Source organism: Oreochromis niloticus, linkage group LG17, assembly GCF_001858045.2.
Source record: "Oreochromis niloticus isolate F11D_XX linkage group LG17, O_niloticus_UMD_NMBU, whole genome shotgun sequence".
NCBI lineage: Eukaryota > Metazoa > Chordata > Actinopteri > Cichliformes > Cichlidae > Oreochromis > Oreochromis niloticus.
The window spans coordinates 18,789,391-18,803,025 of record NC_031981.2 but is presented as its reverse complement, the minus strand read 5'-3'; the positions used below and the strand labels follow the sequence as shown (position 1 = coordinate 18,803,025).

The window sequence follows — 13,635 nt, the reverse complement described above, 5'->3', positions numbered from 1 at the left end:
ATCAGGAGTGTCATCAACCCCCACTCTGGTTGATGGCTGTTAATATGGCAACGCTATTGTCTGCCCGTTTGTGGCTGCTGTCTCTATTGTTTGCTCTCACACTTGATGAATTCATCAAAGGAAAAAGAAAAGGGAATGGGAGAAAATAGCTGCAAATCATGCAGTTTCAAACAATTGACTGTGTAAGTCTGGCAAGGCGAGTCTTTGTCTTCAAATGGTGCACGAAATACGTGTTTGCTTGTGTAATGTTGCACATGCATCACTTGTTCTGCCGTTAAAAAGGTGGGACGGTCCTCAACCACTGACAGACTATGTGCCTCTGTGTGGGTAGAAGTGTACATACAGTTAAGTATTTGTGTTTTCTGTAGGGGTATCCTACGCATTCTCATAGCAGAGCGTTAAAAAGTGCCGTTTTTGTCAGAAGTGGTTGGCTTCAGATACGGACAAACTGTCCTTTAGCGTTGGAGCAGTACTTGATGCAAAGCATAGATGGCATATAAAAGATCTATAAAAGATGGATGTGACCATCTGATGTGAAGTCCTGAAGTAAAGCCCTGAGCTGAGCATTGTCGTAGTGTCCACTCTTGGTGTTTTAACACCAGATGTGACCGGCAAAGGGTCACATCTGGCTAAAATGCAATCTCATTGGCTATCGATTTGTGATCGGCAAGCCATGAGTGCACGAGAATACCCTGGTTTATCCTTTTTAAATTAGTCATGACTTGAAAATAGCAACTCAAGCCATAACATCATCAGGGAAGTGTTTTGAGAGGTCAGAGAAAAAATGAGCAGATAGTTGACTGCCCACAGATTTCTACTGACTAACCCAGTTTGTGAAATCCTGCTTTAAAGGTGCACTCAGTATTTTTTTTATGTATTATTTACTTAGAAAAAAAGGGTATTATACTCATAAATATACATAGATTAGTAATTGTATTGTGTAATTATATCTTCCAAGAAACTGATATGTTCTCATAAATTTATAATTAATTTATAATTAATTTATAATTAATCCATTAAAAATACAAAAGAGCAGGTTTGTGGTTTGTGTTCCATGTTCTCCACCGCATTTGAATACAGTAGTTTTAAAGGGCATCACCCATATGATTGGCTGGAGATCTGCCACATAAATAAAACACCTAAGGTGGAGGAGAAGAGAAATTTGCTTATTTATTCCTGATATTGTTTTAATTACTTATTATCAGCAGATTAGATTTGCAACCCTCCCATCTCCGGACAGCTAACAAGAGCTAATATTTTGCCAGCTAATACCACTAAAACATGTTTGTCCTATAGAGGCCACCTTAGTTAGGATTAAGCACTTCAATTGGAAGTTAAAAAACACAGAACTCAGCTGACTGCGATTTACAATCTACTGACATATTAAAAATAAACATTTTACACACTGTAACGTTCAATTCTCAAGTTAAGCATGAGGGCTGTTCCCATCTTGTTAGAGCCACAAATGACCTTAACTGGATACAGAAGCATGCTAATTTATAAGCTAATGCTAGCTAGCTTGATTAGCAAGTCTGGCTATTGACAAAATGCAGATTAATGGCACTTCATCAGCAGCTTCAATTTTCAGACATAGTAGGTCTTCCCATCTTTCATATAGTCTGTGATGCCAAGAGCTAGCAGTGCTGCTTTAATCCTCTGAGGTCTAAGTCATCACTAATGATGACCCTAACCCTAAGCAGGTCACTTGTGATCTGGTGTGTATTAAGAGGTTAACCCTCTGATATAATCACTGATGATTGTAATTCTAACCCTATCATAATCCTAACACTATTATAACATCTTTTTGTTAATTTGTCTCTACTGAAAACATTGAAAATGATGCTTAATTGTACTCTGGTGGGTTTTAATGTGACGCCAAGGGCTCCTGAGTCATGGCACCAAGGCCAAAGGACACCTTGGGCTTATCTCTGAGACATCAGCAGCTTTGACAAAACAGGAGCACTTGACTCCCCAAGAAGAGGGACCAAAGTACCTCGATTCATTATCATATCTTAGGCTACTGTATCGTTGTGTTTGCATAAATGTCTGTTGATACTTGTATAATTTTTTTCTTCATCATAAGAAAGAAACGAGAGAAACATTAAGTAAGAACAAGAGCGAGAAGAAGAGAAACTCAAGCAGACAACCATACATGAATGACCACATCACCACTAAGTACTGTGTGACTATGTTGGTTAGTACCTTTGCTCTGTGGAGGGTTCTGGCTGCGATCTCGGAGGATGTTGATCTGGTAGACGGCTCCATACGGTTCAAATAGCTCCTTCAGCTCCTTCTCTGACCAGGAGCGTGGGATCTGGCCCACAAACATCTTGATGGCGTCCGGGTCTGGCTGGTCCGAATGCTCCAGCGCCCCGTTCATTTTTCCGGCCGTGCCGTTACTGTTGAAGAGACAGAAGGCGGGACATTAGAACACCACATTAAGGCAAACCGATATCACTGACAGCTTAAGAATCAGGGTCTCTATGTTCATGTTATGTGATTTAAACTGGATCTACAATGCTTTTAAGCATTTTCCTAATCTTTTGGATTATCGAAGGAATCTCGGACTAAAACTACACATCTGTAAACACACTTAGACACAAACAAACTTGACCTGAAGCTGAATTTGAAAACTTAAAAGCGGTTTTCACTGGCAGAACAGCGTTACCCTGCAGTTTCAATTTCATAAGACCAAATATCCAAACCGTGCTCTGGCTTGCTCATGGAAATGTTCCTTGTGTTAAAATAAATAACCTAAAGGTTGAGTGTATCGTTTCTGCACACAGCACAATTACATGTTTCAAATTTGCTCCCCAAAAATTCAGCAGAAACTAAAATTTACACAGCAGTATAAAAAGCAGTCTTTGTTGCCTTGATTTTCAGCTTCACAACTGATTTTCTCAGTCAGCCCAGTTTATTGTAACCTTGTAGTTCTTGTTTTAAAAACTAGTCATCCACACACGTATATATTGTTTTTTGCATACTGCAGTAACTGATAGAGCAGACATACAAGAAAATGGCCAAGATCCTAGTGGGTTAAAGTGATTTGAAAGCTTAAACAGCTGTAAAAGTAGAATATCATGAATTCTGAAGCATTTCAAAGCCAATATAAGAGAAGATACTGTGCTTTCAGCAGACACACACATTGAAATTGAAAGAGTGTATGAAAATAAATTTCTTGGAGTGATAATTGATGATAAGCTGAGCTGGAAGTCTCATATAAATCATGTGACAACAAAAATGTCAAAGACCATTGCTATTCTCTACAAAACAAAGCATGTCCTGAACAAAAAATCATTATACACACTTTATTGTTCTCTGTTGCTTCCATATATGACTTATTGTCTGGAGATATGGGGTAATGCATATAAAACAAATACTCTTCCTATTTTCAAGTTACAAAAAAGAGCTATAAGAATTATAAATCAATCAAACTATATAGAACCAACTAACATTTTGTTTATTAATCTGAATACCCTAAAATTTTATGATTTAGTCGAATATAAAATGGCACAGATAATGTATAAAGCACAAAATAACTTGCTTTGCCGCAGTATTCAGAAGCTGTTTAAAGTCAGAGAGAGTCAATATGACTTAAGGGGAACAGATGTCTTTAAAACAAACAAGATAAGGACAAACGTAAAGCAAAGATGTGTTTCTGTTAGAGGAGTTAACCTGTGGAATAGTTATGACAGTGATTTAAAAAGGTGTCGTTCATTTTCCTTGTTTAAAAACATGTTTAAAAATAGAGTATTAGAAAAATATATTAATCAAGAATGAAAAGAGCAAAAATAATAATTCTGAAACTCTTGATTGTTTTGCTGTGGAAATTTTTTTGTTTGTTTGTTTGTTTGTTTTTGCTTTGCTTTGTTTTATTCTTTGCTTCGAGCCCTGTGTACAGGAGCTGCATGCAAAAGATTTTTTGTTAAAAGGGTTGGCATAATAAGCAAATGCTTCAGCCAATACCTTTTGATTAGCCTTGGCTCATGATTTTTTGCTTTTTGGTAATCTTTATTTTGTATTCTGTATGCTAATCAATAAAATCAATCAATCAATCAAAAAAGGAGGAAATAATAAAATATCTTAAATTAGAACCTTGGAACCAATATTGTGCCAAAAATTAATTTAACTTCAAAAAAGGCCCTCCCCGGTTTTCATTCATAACACTATGGAAAAGGCTCTAAAACAGCCTTTAGAAACGTCACAAGGACACTGAAACTCAGTGAGAGCCACACTAATAAAATTCTCTTGGGTGCCTTCGCAGCTCCTTACAGCGGGGCGAGACAGCTTTCAATTCAGGTTTTACAGCCTGATATCCCCGAAGCCGGCAATTTTTATATACACTGACCTGACACATCAGCAAACTGACATTTCACTGTGATGCTAAGTGTGGATTTTTGATAGCGGAGATGTAGCGATGGATCTATACGGGATGTCAGTAAATCCACACTGAAGGACTGAGGTGAACTCAGATTTTATTTTACAGCGCAACAGCAAAAGCGGCATACAAAGTACGTCTTTTTTTCCACCGCACTTGTCGACACAAGACCGAGCTGTAGCCGACAGAGGAGACACTCTGTGCGAATATATGTGCGCCGTGATGCATGTGTGAATGTTTGTGCGCGTTCGCACGCCTCGCTGGATGCGGGGTAAACAGCGTGCGGCGTGGTAATGCGAGGTTTTGTGTGAGGGATTAGGCTGCAGAGCCAGTACAGTAAACCTCCAGGCCGCCTCTAACAGGACACAGATGCTTACACGCCGATCGGTCTGCTTATATATTTCCACATCTGGAATGCACACGAAAAGGAGGTGAAGTGCTTTCCCGCCCTTTCACTGCAGAGCAACAACACTTATCATCGCAAAACACACTCGTGGCTCCGCTCTCTGTTATTTATTTATTTAATTATGCACCAATGAAGGTGAATAACTTTCAGCACCTTTCAGCAGTAAGGCCATGACAGAGATGAGAGCGGCACCTGAGTACGCACGAGCCTAAGTGTGGCTGTGTTTTGACGATAATCACACACACATGGCTGCAAACAACCTCTTACACGCACACACACCAGCGCCATCAAGGCCTGTGGTCTATTGAAGACGGCTGAAAACCAGTTTAATGAAACCAAAGTCAATGGCTGTGCTGTTTTATTGCTCTTCTCTTCCTTTTGTTGTTCTCGGCAGGAGAGTGAAAAAGCATTATCTTAAGAGGCAAAAACAAAACAAAGCCAAATCCTGAGCTTGGTTAGCTGACAACGCTAATACCACCCTATAAAGCTCAGCAAGAGCGAAAGGAGAAAGAGATGAAGGAAGGAGGGAGGGGGAAAGAGAGAGATTGAGGGAGAGGAAAGAAAACATCCAGACCTTTGAACGCGGGCCATCCATCTTTTGCAGAAAGAGCCAAGGCGCTCGGCAGAAACGCCCAATTCTTTAAAGGACTTAAAGGACATGTCAAATAAAACGCCAGAAATGGAGAAGGAGTCAACGAGCCAAGCCCGTGCTAACAGTCCTCTGGGCAATAACCGCTCCTCGCTAAGCTGTCCGATAAATCGCTCGGGCCTGGGTACTGCACGAGCCCCAAGGGTGGTAGCTGACGGCAGGGGGGGAGAGAGGAGAGAAGGGAGGTAAGGGAGGGAAGGGCGGCGGTGGTAGCAAGTAGCTGACTGGCCCTATCACCGGCTGATATTTAGCCACATAAACGGTGGAGACGACTGCATCGGACAAGCCGCGGCGGTCGCTGGGTTCAGACTGCAGCACATCATGCCTTCGCCCTCTGACACACACACACAAAGCTGATGTGTGTGTGAAAGCTAAAGAGCAGAAAGAGGGGGAATAGGCTGGAGACAATCCCTCATTGTTGGCTGTTTATGTGAGGCTTGTGGGGACTGAGCAAGGCCAAGGGGGGAGACGATACAATAGCCGGTGTCAGAGGATCGCCTCCCTCGTCCAAGACACTGTCCACCCTGTGCTCCTTCCACCATTCACTCTGCCTGCTAAGACAATGAATAGCTTCACACCAGCAGCCATAAGGCGTACGAATGCTCACAGAGCTGTCTTGTGTAGATTGCACGCTCCGTCTTTCCCCGAGGTGGTTGGAAGTAGGTGCCTCTGCTAACTATAAAGGAATGAGCGGCTCTTCCATCGCCCCTGTGGCCAAGACTGACAAGGTGTTATTGGAGGCAGGCAGAGCTTTATAGTGTGTGGGTGTAGATGTTTGTGAAAGTGTGTGAAGCTTAGCAGGAGAGTGTCCTGGGGCTCGGATTAAGTCGTTGAGTGGATCCACTCCTGCCATAGACTCTCCATCTCCCTCCCTCTTTCCCTCTTCTTGCTCTTCTTTTCTCTCTCTCTCCCTCTCAATTTGAGCCAATTGTTTGCCTTAATGGCTTAACTATTGCTTCCATCACTCCGGTCTCCCTGAAGCACAGGGCTGTGACTGAGGGCTGATCTACACTCACAATGTGTATGTGTGTATTAAGCCCGGCTACAAAAAAAAGTGTCTGGGTAGGGCTTTGAAGCATCTGCTAAGGGCTGCTATTCCCTCACCTTGCACTCACATTAGACAGCAGGCTTGTTTGACCAAACTACAGCTGCATTATATTGATCATAAAACCTTATTTATTTATTCATGCATCATCTTCATTATACATTCACAGCTCCTCAAACCTCCCCTCTCAGCATATTTTTGGCAAATTCAATAATTGGCTTCAGTGGTAACAGTGAAGTGAGAAGCGACCTATCAAGACGTGGTTGCCAGGACTGTAGCATGTCTGAACCCAGCTTAGCTCAGATACTGAAAGATAACATTTATTTAATGTGTGTTATTCACTTTACTTGGGCATGAATCAAAACAGAAATCCAACAGAAAAGCTGGAAATGTTTCTCATCAAGCCATTCATCACTCATCCGCGTGGTTTCTCTCTTTTCAGTGCCCTCAGGTTCCAGCTGTTAACACGTAGAACAAACACTTCACAGTCAGGTTGTAGAAAGTGACTTATTTGGACTTAAAGCATCTACTTTGTGGGAGGGCTGGTTTACGCACATTTAAAGAAGCTGTTTAGAAGCAGAGTATAGTCCAAAGTATAGCCAAGAAAACAGTTAGAAGGCCTCAAGATTCCTAATAATGTTCAAGAAAGGTCATCCAATAATTTTGGGGGGTGTGGGGAACAAGCTTTTAACATGTTATTGACAATTTAAAATCAAGTTCAGCACTCAGGCTGTCTTTAGTGCTGTTATTGTCTGGAGACAAAATGTTTTTTAGCTGCTTAATGTTCCACTACATTTACCAGGTATTTGCTAAGTTAGTCTTGTAGTCATTAAGAGCTGGAAAATTGCAAGAGCTTTTCTTTTGAAAGCAGTGACCCAGATATTAGCGTGATGAGAAAGATGAGACAGAACCAAAAGCTGTGGACATGTAGGGCTGCCAACGAGTACTCTAAATTCAACTATATAACTGAATACTAAGAAATTTGGAAATTCAACTGTAAAAATGAATGCATGTGTAGTTGAACGGGCTCAGATGTACTGTCCTGCATGGTGAAGAGAGAGCTGAGCCTAAAAGCGAAGCTGTTAATGTACAGATTGATCTAAGCTATGGTCATGAGCTGTAAATAGTGACCGAAAGAATTAAATTGCTGATGCAACTAGAGGAACTGAGCGTCTGATGAAGGGTGTCTGGGCTCTCCCAGGTGAGGGTTAGGAGCTCGGTCATTCGATCTGGAACTTCTCTAAATCGACAGGAGGTAGTTGAGGTGGTTAGAGTATCTAACTACCCTGCCTCCTGGAAGCCTCCAAAGTGAGTCGTTTTGGGCATGTCCTACCAGGAAGAGGCCCCTGGGCCGGAGTCAAGCCATTTCTGAACAGATTACACCTCATTACTGGCTTGGGAGGGCTTCAGTGTATGCCTAGAAGAGTTGCAGGAGGTGGTCATGCATTGGGAGGTCTAGATGTCTCTGCTTAGGCTGCTGCCCCCTAGACCCAGAGAAGCATCAGAAAATGGATACATGGCTGTGAATCTAGACACCATCCATCCATCCATCCATCCAACCATCTCAACTGCCTCCTTTCGATGTGGCAGCTCTACTCTGCCCCCCTCGAATGACCAAGCCATCTGTAAGGGGAGAGCCGAGACACACTTCATCATATCCACAACCTTATTCTCTCAGTTACTACTCACAGCTCGTGGCCATGACAGCTCGTGTAAACTGACAGCGTCACTTTTAGGCTCAACTCTCTCTTCCCCACAGTGAACCAGTACAGCTAGGGTCCATGTTGAACCAAAGCACTGATTTTAGAAATTGTGGAGCTCTCTGGACGTCAGGTGGGATTTAGGCAGAAAATAAACAGATTATTATATCATGAGAAACATACAATGTAGTTCAGATTTAAGGTTCTTTATGACAGTCAAGTCATTAACTTTCTGAGATCCAAGTTCTCCTATTTTTTCCCCAAACACAGTGTTGCCACACAGCAATAGGCTGACAATAAAAACCCTAAAAATATATTGCTTTGCTGTGGATTTTACAGGTAGAAGGAAAAAGGAAAACAATCTTTGCCTCCACAGATAAAGAGTAAATGGTGACAGCGATGAGCTACCTGGACTACATTAACCACCTGCTATCCCCTCTGTTGGCCTTGTTCACAGCTGGAGTTCAGTAGGCAGCAAGATAGGAATGTGCTCCAAACAGACAGTCGGAAAGTGACGGAGGTAAAAAGTAGGAGTAAAAGAGAGGGAGAGGGTGGAGGAGATGGATGCAGATGAGCCAGGTCTAGAGTAAGCACAGCAAAAAGCTCAGCGTGTGCTCTCTCAGAAACCATACACACATGCATGTACACATATCACACATGCATACACACACAGGCTCTGGTTCAGGCTGGCTGCGTTGATCCCCCCTGCTGTTTTTCCCTTCTGTTTCTGCTCTAAAACACACATCCATTCTGACTCCCGTAACCCCTCAATCGGAGCACACACATATACAAGTACGCACACTCCAGTGGGTTCGTGGAAAGGCCGAGCTGTCACACACTTCTTCTCATTGGCAGCGTGTTTGCAGGGTGTGCAACAGTCCCACAGGGGAACTAATCTTGCTGACAAGCAGAGTGAGAAACATCAGTTCCCCTCTTCGCCCCAGAGGGAGTGCAGGGACCAAGGTCAGCCTAGCGCACACACACAAAGACGCACCTACAAATATGTTAGAAAACACACACAGACATACTACCACGGGCAATCAGATCTCCTCACACGTGCACACCTTGACAGATTCTAACATGACTTTAACACAAACAGACAGAAATCGTGGAAGACGCTGAAGGGATACATCAAGGGCTACATGACAATTCAATAATACTACTTTCAGAAGAAATGACTCTACCATCAGTACACAGCAGGAGATAGTTTGTTTAAGACATGGACTATCTGGGTAGAGCTGGGAAGAAGCAACAAACAAGATAGCTGCTCTCTTGGGCTGCATTAAGCAGATATTTCCCGTCTCACATGCATGCTAGCAAATAATACACAGACTTTGTAGATGGGACCTAAAAAAAAATCCAGCTCTGCAATGCATGTTGAAAATGTAACCCTGTATTCTTAAGTTCAATCACTACTAACTAGTTAGTTCCATCTCTTAGTGACTCCTGTTTAACTGCTAGCTGGCTGACTGGATCACAGCTTTAGACACCATGGCTCCCAACCATACTGGAAGTCTGAGGATTTAAAACAGACCAGGAAACCCCAGTAAAGCAGAGAGCGGATGCATCATCCATATTTTTTTGCCGATGATGTAGTTCTATTGGCCTCAAGAGAATGTGACCTTCAGCATGCACTAGAGTGGTCAAGTTGCCTTTACTGAGTGAGAAAATTATGAATATCATATGAACTAAGATATTAACTTTACTGCAGCTGAGTCAGCTGGAATGAGAGTCTCCAAGTCTGAGGCCATGGTTCTTGTGGGTTGGTGGAAAGAGGCTGCCTCAAGCAAGTGAGTTCAAGTATCTTGGGAACTTATTAACGAGTCATCAGCAGTAATGCAGGTGTTGCACCGGACTGTCATGGTGAAAAGAGAGCTGAGGCACACGTTGAGGTTTCCTCTGTAGGGTAGCTAGGTTCCGGGTTAGGGACAGGGCGAAGGGCTCAGACATTCGGAGGAGTATTGGAGTGAAGCTGCTACATGTGGAAAGAAGTCAGTTGATGTGGTTTGGGCATCTGGTTAGGATGCTTCCTGGGTGCCTCCCTTTGGAAGGTTTCTGCGCAGGCCTAAGTGGGTAGATCCAGAATGAGCTGGAGAGATTATACATCTTATTTACCCGGGAACACCTCTGGAACTCCTTGGAAGAAACTGGGAAGTGTGGCTGGGGAGAAGGACGTGTGGAACATCCTGCTTAGCCTCCTGCCATGTGACCCGACTTTGGATAACCAGAAGATATCGGCTTTAAGGACTTTAATGTTTTCCCCCAATTTTTGGCTCTTGCTTATAAAACACTGCATTGTTTTACATTTTAAGGCCTTTAAAAATTATGACTATCATATGAACTAAGATATCAAATTTACTAAACACTTGAAATGTATTGCTCACAAATGTTTAATATATGGGGGCCCAAAGCTTGTAGATCTTTCTCTGTAGGGTTCCATAGATAACCATTAGCTCCTGAACTCCGATACCATCTAACCCCATTTGAACAGCGATGCTCTATTCATGCTCTTTATATCCCTGAAAATGAAAGAGAAGTTGGCTCTGCTGAGTGCATTTTCCCCCATTGGACACACTGAGCATCAATGAGCACATCACACAGCCTTCTGCATTAAAATGAGGTGAGGAAGACACACTTGTAAACATACTTGGAGATCCTTAGAAATATGAGATTTACAAAATCACTGCAGCCATTTAAATGCGCTCCTTTCATCAACACTCGCCCCAAGTGAACGGCGCTCATACGCACCTTGGAATTCTAACATCTGTGCATCAGTGTGCGCACACGTACGTATTACGTGCACGCAGATACGCGCACATCCAGTGAAACACACTCACAATTCACTTCATGAGCCTCAGTGGTTTCTGCTGCTGTGAACGAGATTAGTAACTTCACCACACAACACAAGAGACACACTTTTTTCCCTCCAGAATCCCAGTCCGTAACTGATTTTGTCAGTGCACGGCGGATTAGTGACTCAAACTAAATGAATGGCATTCGGTGGTATTATTTGGAACACTTTTAGTTTTTCTCTAAGTGACTTACAGCGAGGTAAACTGGCTCCCAGGGGCCCTGTACGAGCCAAACGAGGGAGTGTGATATTGCCTGTGATTCACTTGAACTTTACAATAAGCAATATTCCACCCACCTTGGGTACAGCTCTGGGATAACAGCCACTGGTACATGTTTCATAATAAATATTTTTTATTATCAGTGTTTCTATGCAGCGGGGAGGAGGAAAGCAGCAGAAAGTGCTCGGTCTGTGTGAGACTGTACGATTGCCTTTATGTGTGTGCACGCGTTTTGCGGTTGCCATGGAGACGTGGCAGTACATGCGACGCAGGGAAACGATCAGATAAATGTCACAGTACCTAATGAAGCTGCACCGGTGCCCTGACGCTCAGCTAGCTCTGCGCTAACGAGCTACCGCACGCCGTCGCCGGATAATGAGGGAAGACACACATACACCTACGCTCTAACACTCACACACACACAAACGCACACTTAGACACACACAATATGAAGAAAACGTACTGATGCATGACACACATGGACACAAGTGAAATGTGTCTCATCCTGCTCGTTTCTCATGTCTCATATTTTCCCGCATGTAGAAAACGCTGGAGGAGCCCACACTGTTTTCTTGGAATTAAAGCTCCCTTGTTGGGTGCTGCAGGTGGCAGTTCATGCGGTGTGATCTGTGGCACATAAACCTACCTTGATATGAATACTTGAAAACAAATGACAAAGTAAAAGCTTGGCTGAAAAAATAAAACAGTTTCCCGCAATGAAAATGCTTAAACGCTGCTAAAAAAAACTCATTGCTTTTGTCAGTTTTTGGCTTTGAGCCCAGCTGCTGATGAGATTTTTTGGTTTATGATGAGAACAGTCGAAGCAATACTTCTCCAGGCTTTCTGGGGGTCTTTCATAGTATTTCTTTGGACATTGGCTGGTTTTTCACTCAATTTCAGTCCAGGTGTTTTTACTTGCCAAGTCACTAAACACTAACCTATGAAACAGTTAAGCATAAGACACCTAACTCAAGGGATGAACAAGTGTTCTGTCAATGCATAACAAACAACTTAGCAAATAACCGATGTTAAGGGTCTGTCATGGTTTGAGGATGCATTTCAGCAAGTGGTTTTGGGGACCTTGTCAAAACTGTTGGAATTATAACCCAGAAAAGTACGTTTAGATGTGGATGCACCATCCAATACCATCTAAAAAGGTTCTGATCTGACAACAGCTTAATTTTTCAGCATGAAAATGATCCACCAACACACTGCCAGTGGGTTGGGAACACCAGTAATATTGAACAAAAGAGAGCCAACATCCAAAGAAGACCTTTGAATGTCCTTCAAGAAGCCTGGAGAACTATTCCTGAAGACTACTTAAAGGAAGAGCTGAAGAATAAAAGGGGCCATACTAAATATTTCAGTCTTTTTTTCTTATATACTGGATTTCTATGTGTTTTTACATTTCCATAAATCACAGCACCTATATCTGATTTTCCCAGAAAGACAAAGAAATGAGTGGATCAAGACTTTTTCACAGCTTTGTATATGAACACATGCAATATATCTGTGTACTTATGCAACATGTCAGATAAGCTTTTAAAGAACATATAGCAAGATAATGTTCCCATCAGCACAAACATTTGGAATCAGACCGATCAAATATTAACACATCCTGTGATGTGTTAAGCTAACAAGCCTTAAAGTTAACACTTCATTTCTCCTACCTCAGCAAGTCATTAGCTTAAAAATACAAAACATTCAGACAGCCACCGTGTTGTTTTTAGCCGTCTCTGACTTTTAAGGGCTGAAATGGAAAGCATTATGAAAGATGTCATCTCATCTGGTGAAACATCAGCTATTGCTAATTGACGTCAATTCCACAAGCAACTTGCCCAAAGGCCAAAATGAAAACTGGCCTTTAAAAGTTACTTATGAATGTCGAGAGATGAACAGATTTAAAAACACTGTGAATGAATCAAAAAGAAGAAAGAATGATAATGAAGCGTGCACCCAATCTGTAGCCACTTGTCTTCTTCCTTCTTTTGCTTTTCACCGGCTTTCATGTAAACATAATGCAAGCAGCCACCCCACCCCAACCCCATCACATGAGCGCCTTGTAGCTAACGGTGTGAACAAAACAGCGCTGGGAAGAAAATATAGGTCAGAATAATTTTTGAACAGGTCTGATTCTTCTGAATTCAGGCATTTTCCAGTCAAACACACACACACACGCAAGCACGCACACACACACACTGTGAGCCTCATATAAGAATGCCTGTAAATGTATCACAGCTGAGTACCCAAAAGAAAGCCTCAACAGGTACACTCAAAATTGGTATATGAATAACTCTATTCCGTCTCTATTCAAGCTTGAGTTTTCTCCCCCCCTTAACTTCTTTTAAAAATGCTTCACGGTTCATAAAGAAAGAACATGTTATGG

At 42.3% G+C, this 13,635-nt stretch overlaps 1 protein-coding gene across 33 annotated transcripts in view; it reads right to left on the bottom strand.

Annotated features, from left to right (window-relative positions):
- celf2 (cugbp, Elav-like family member 2) overlaps positions 1-13,635 on the bottom strand; it is a 236,708-nt gene that overhangs the window by 95,134 nt on the left and 127,939 nt on the right. For 32 of the 33 annotated variants that reach the window (XM_025899580.1, XM_019346845.2, XM_019346846.2 and 29 more), the window contains one exon: positions 2,203-2,399. In XM_025899580.1, coding sequence (XP_025755365.1) covers positions 2,203-2,399 — 197 coding nt within the window. Of the gene's footprint in view, positions 1-2,202; positions 2,400-5,358; positions 5,715-13,635 lie in introns of those variants that run through there. The other variant, XM_019346851.2, reaches the window with a different exon arrangement.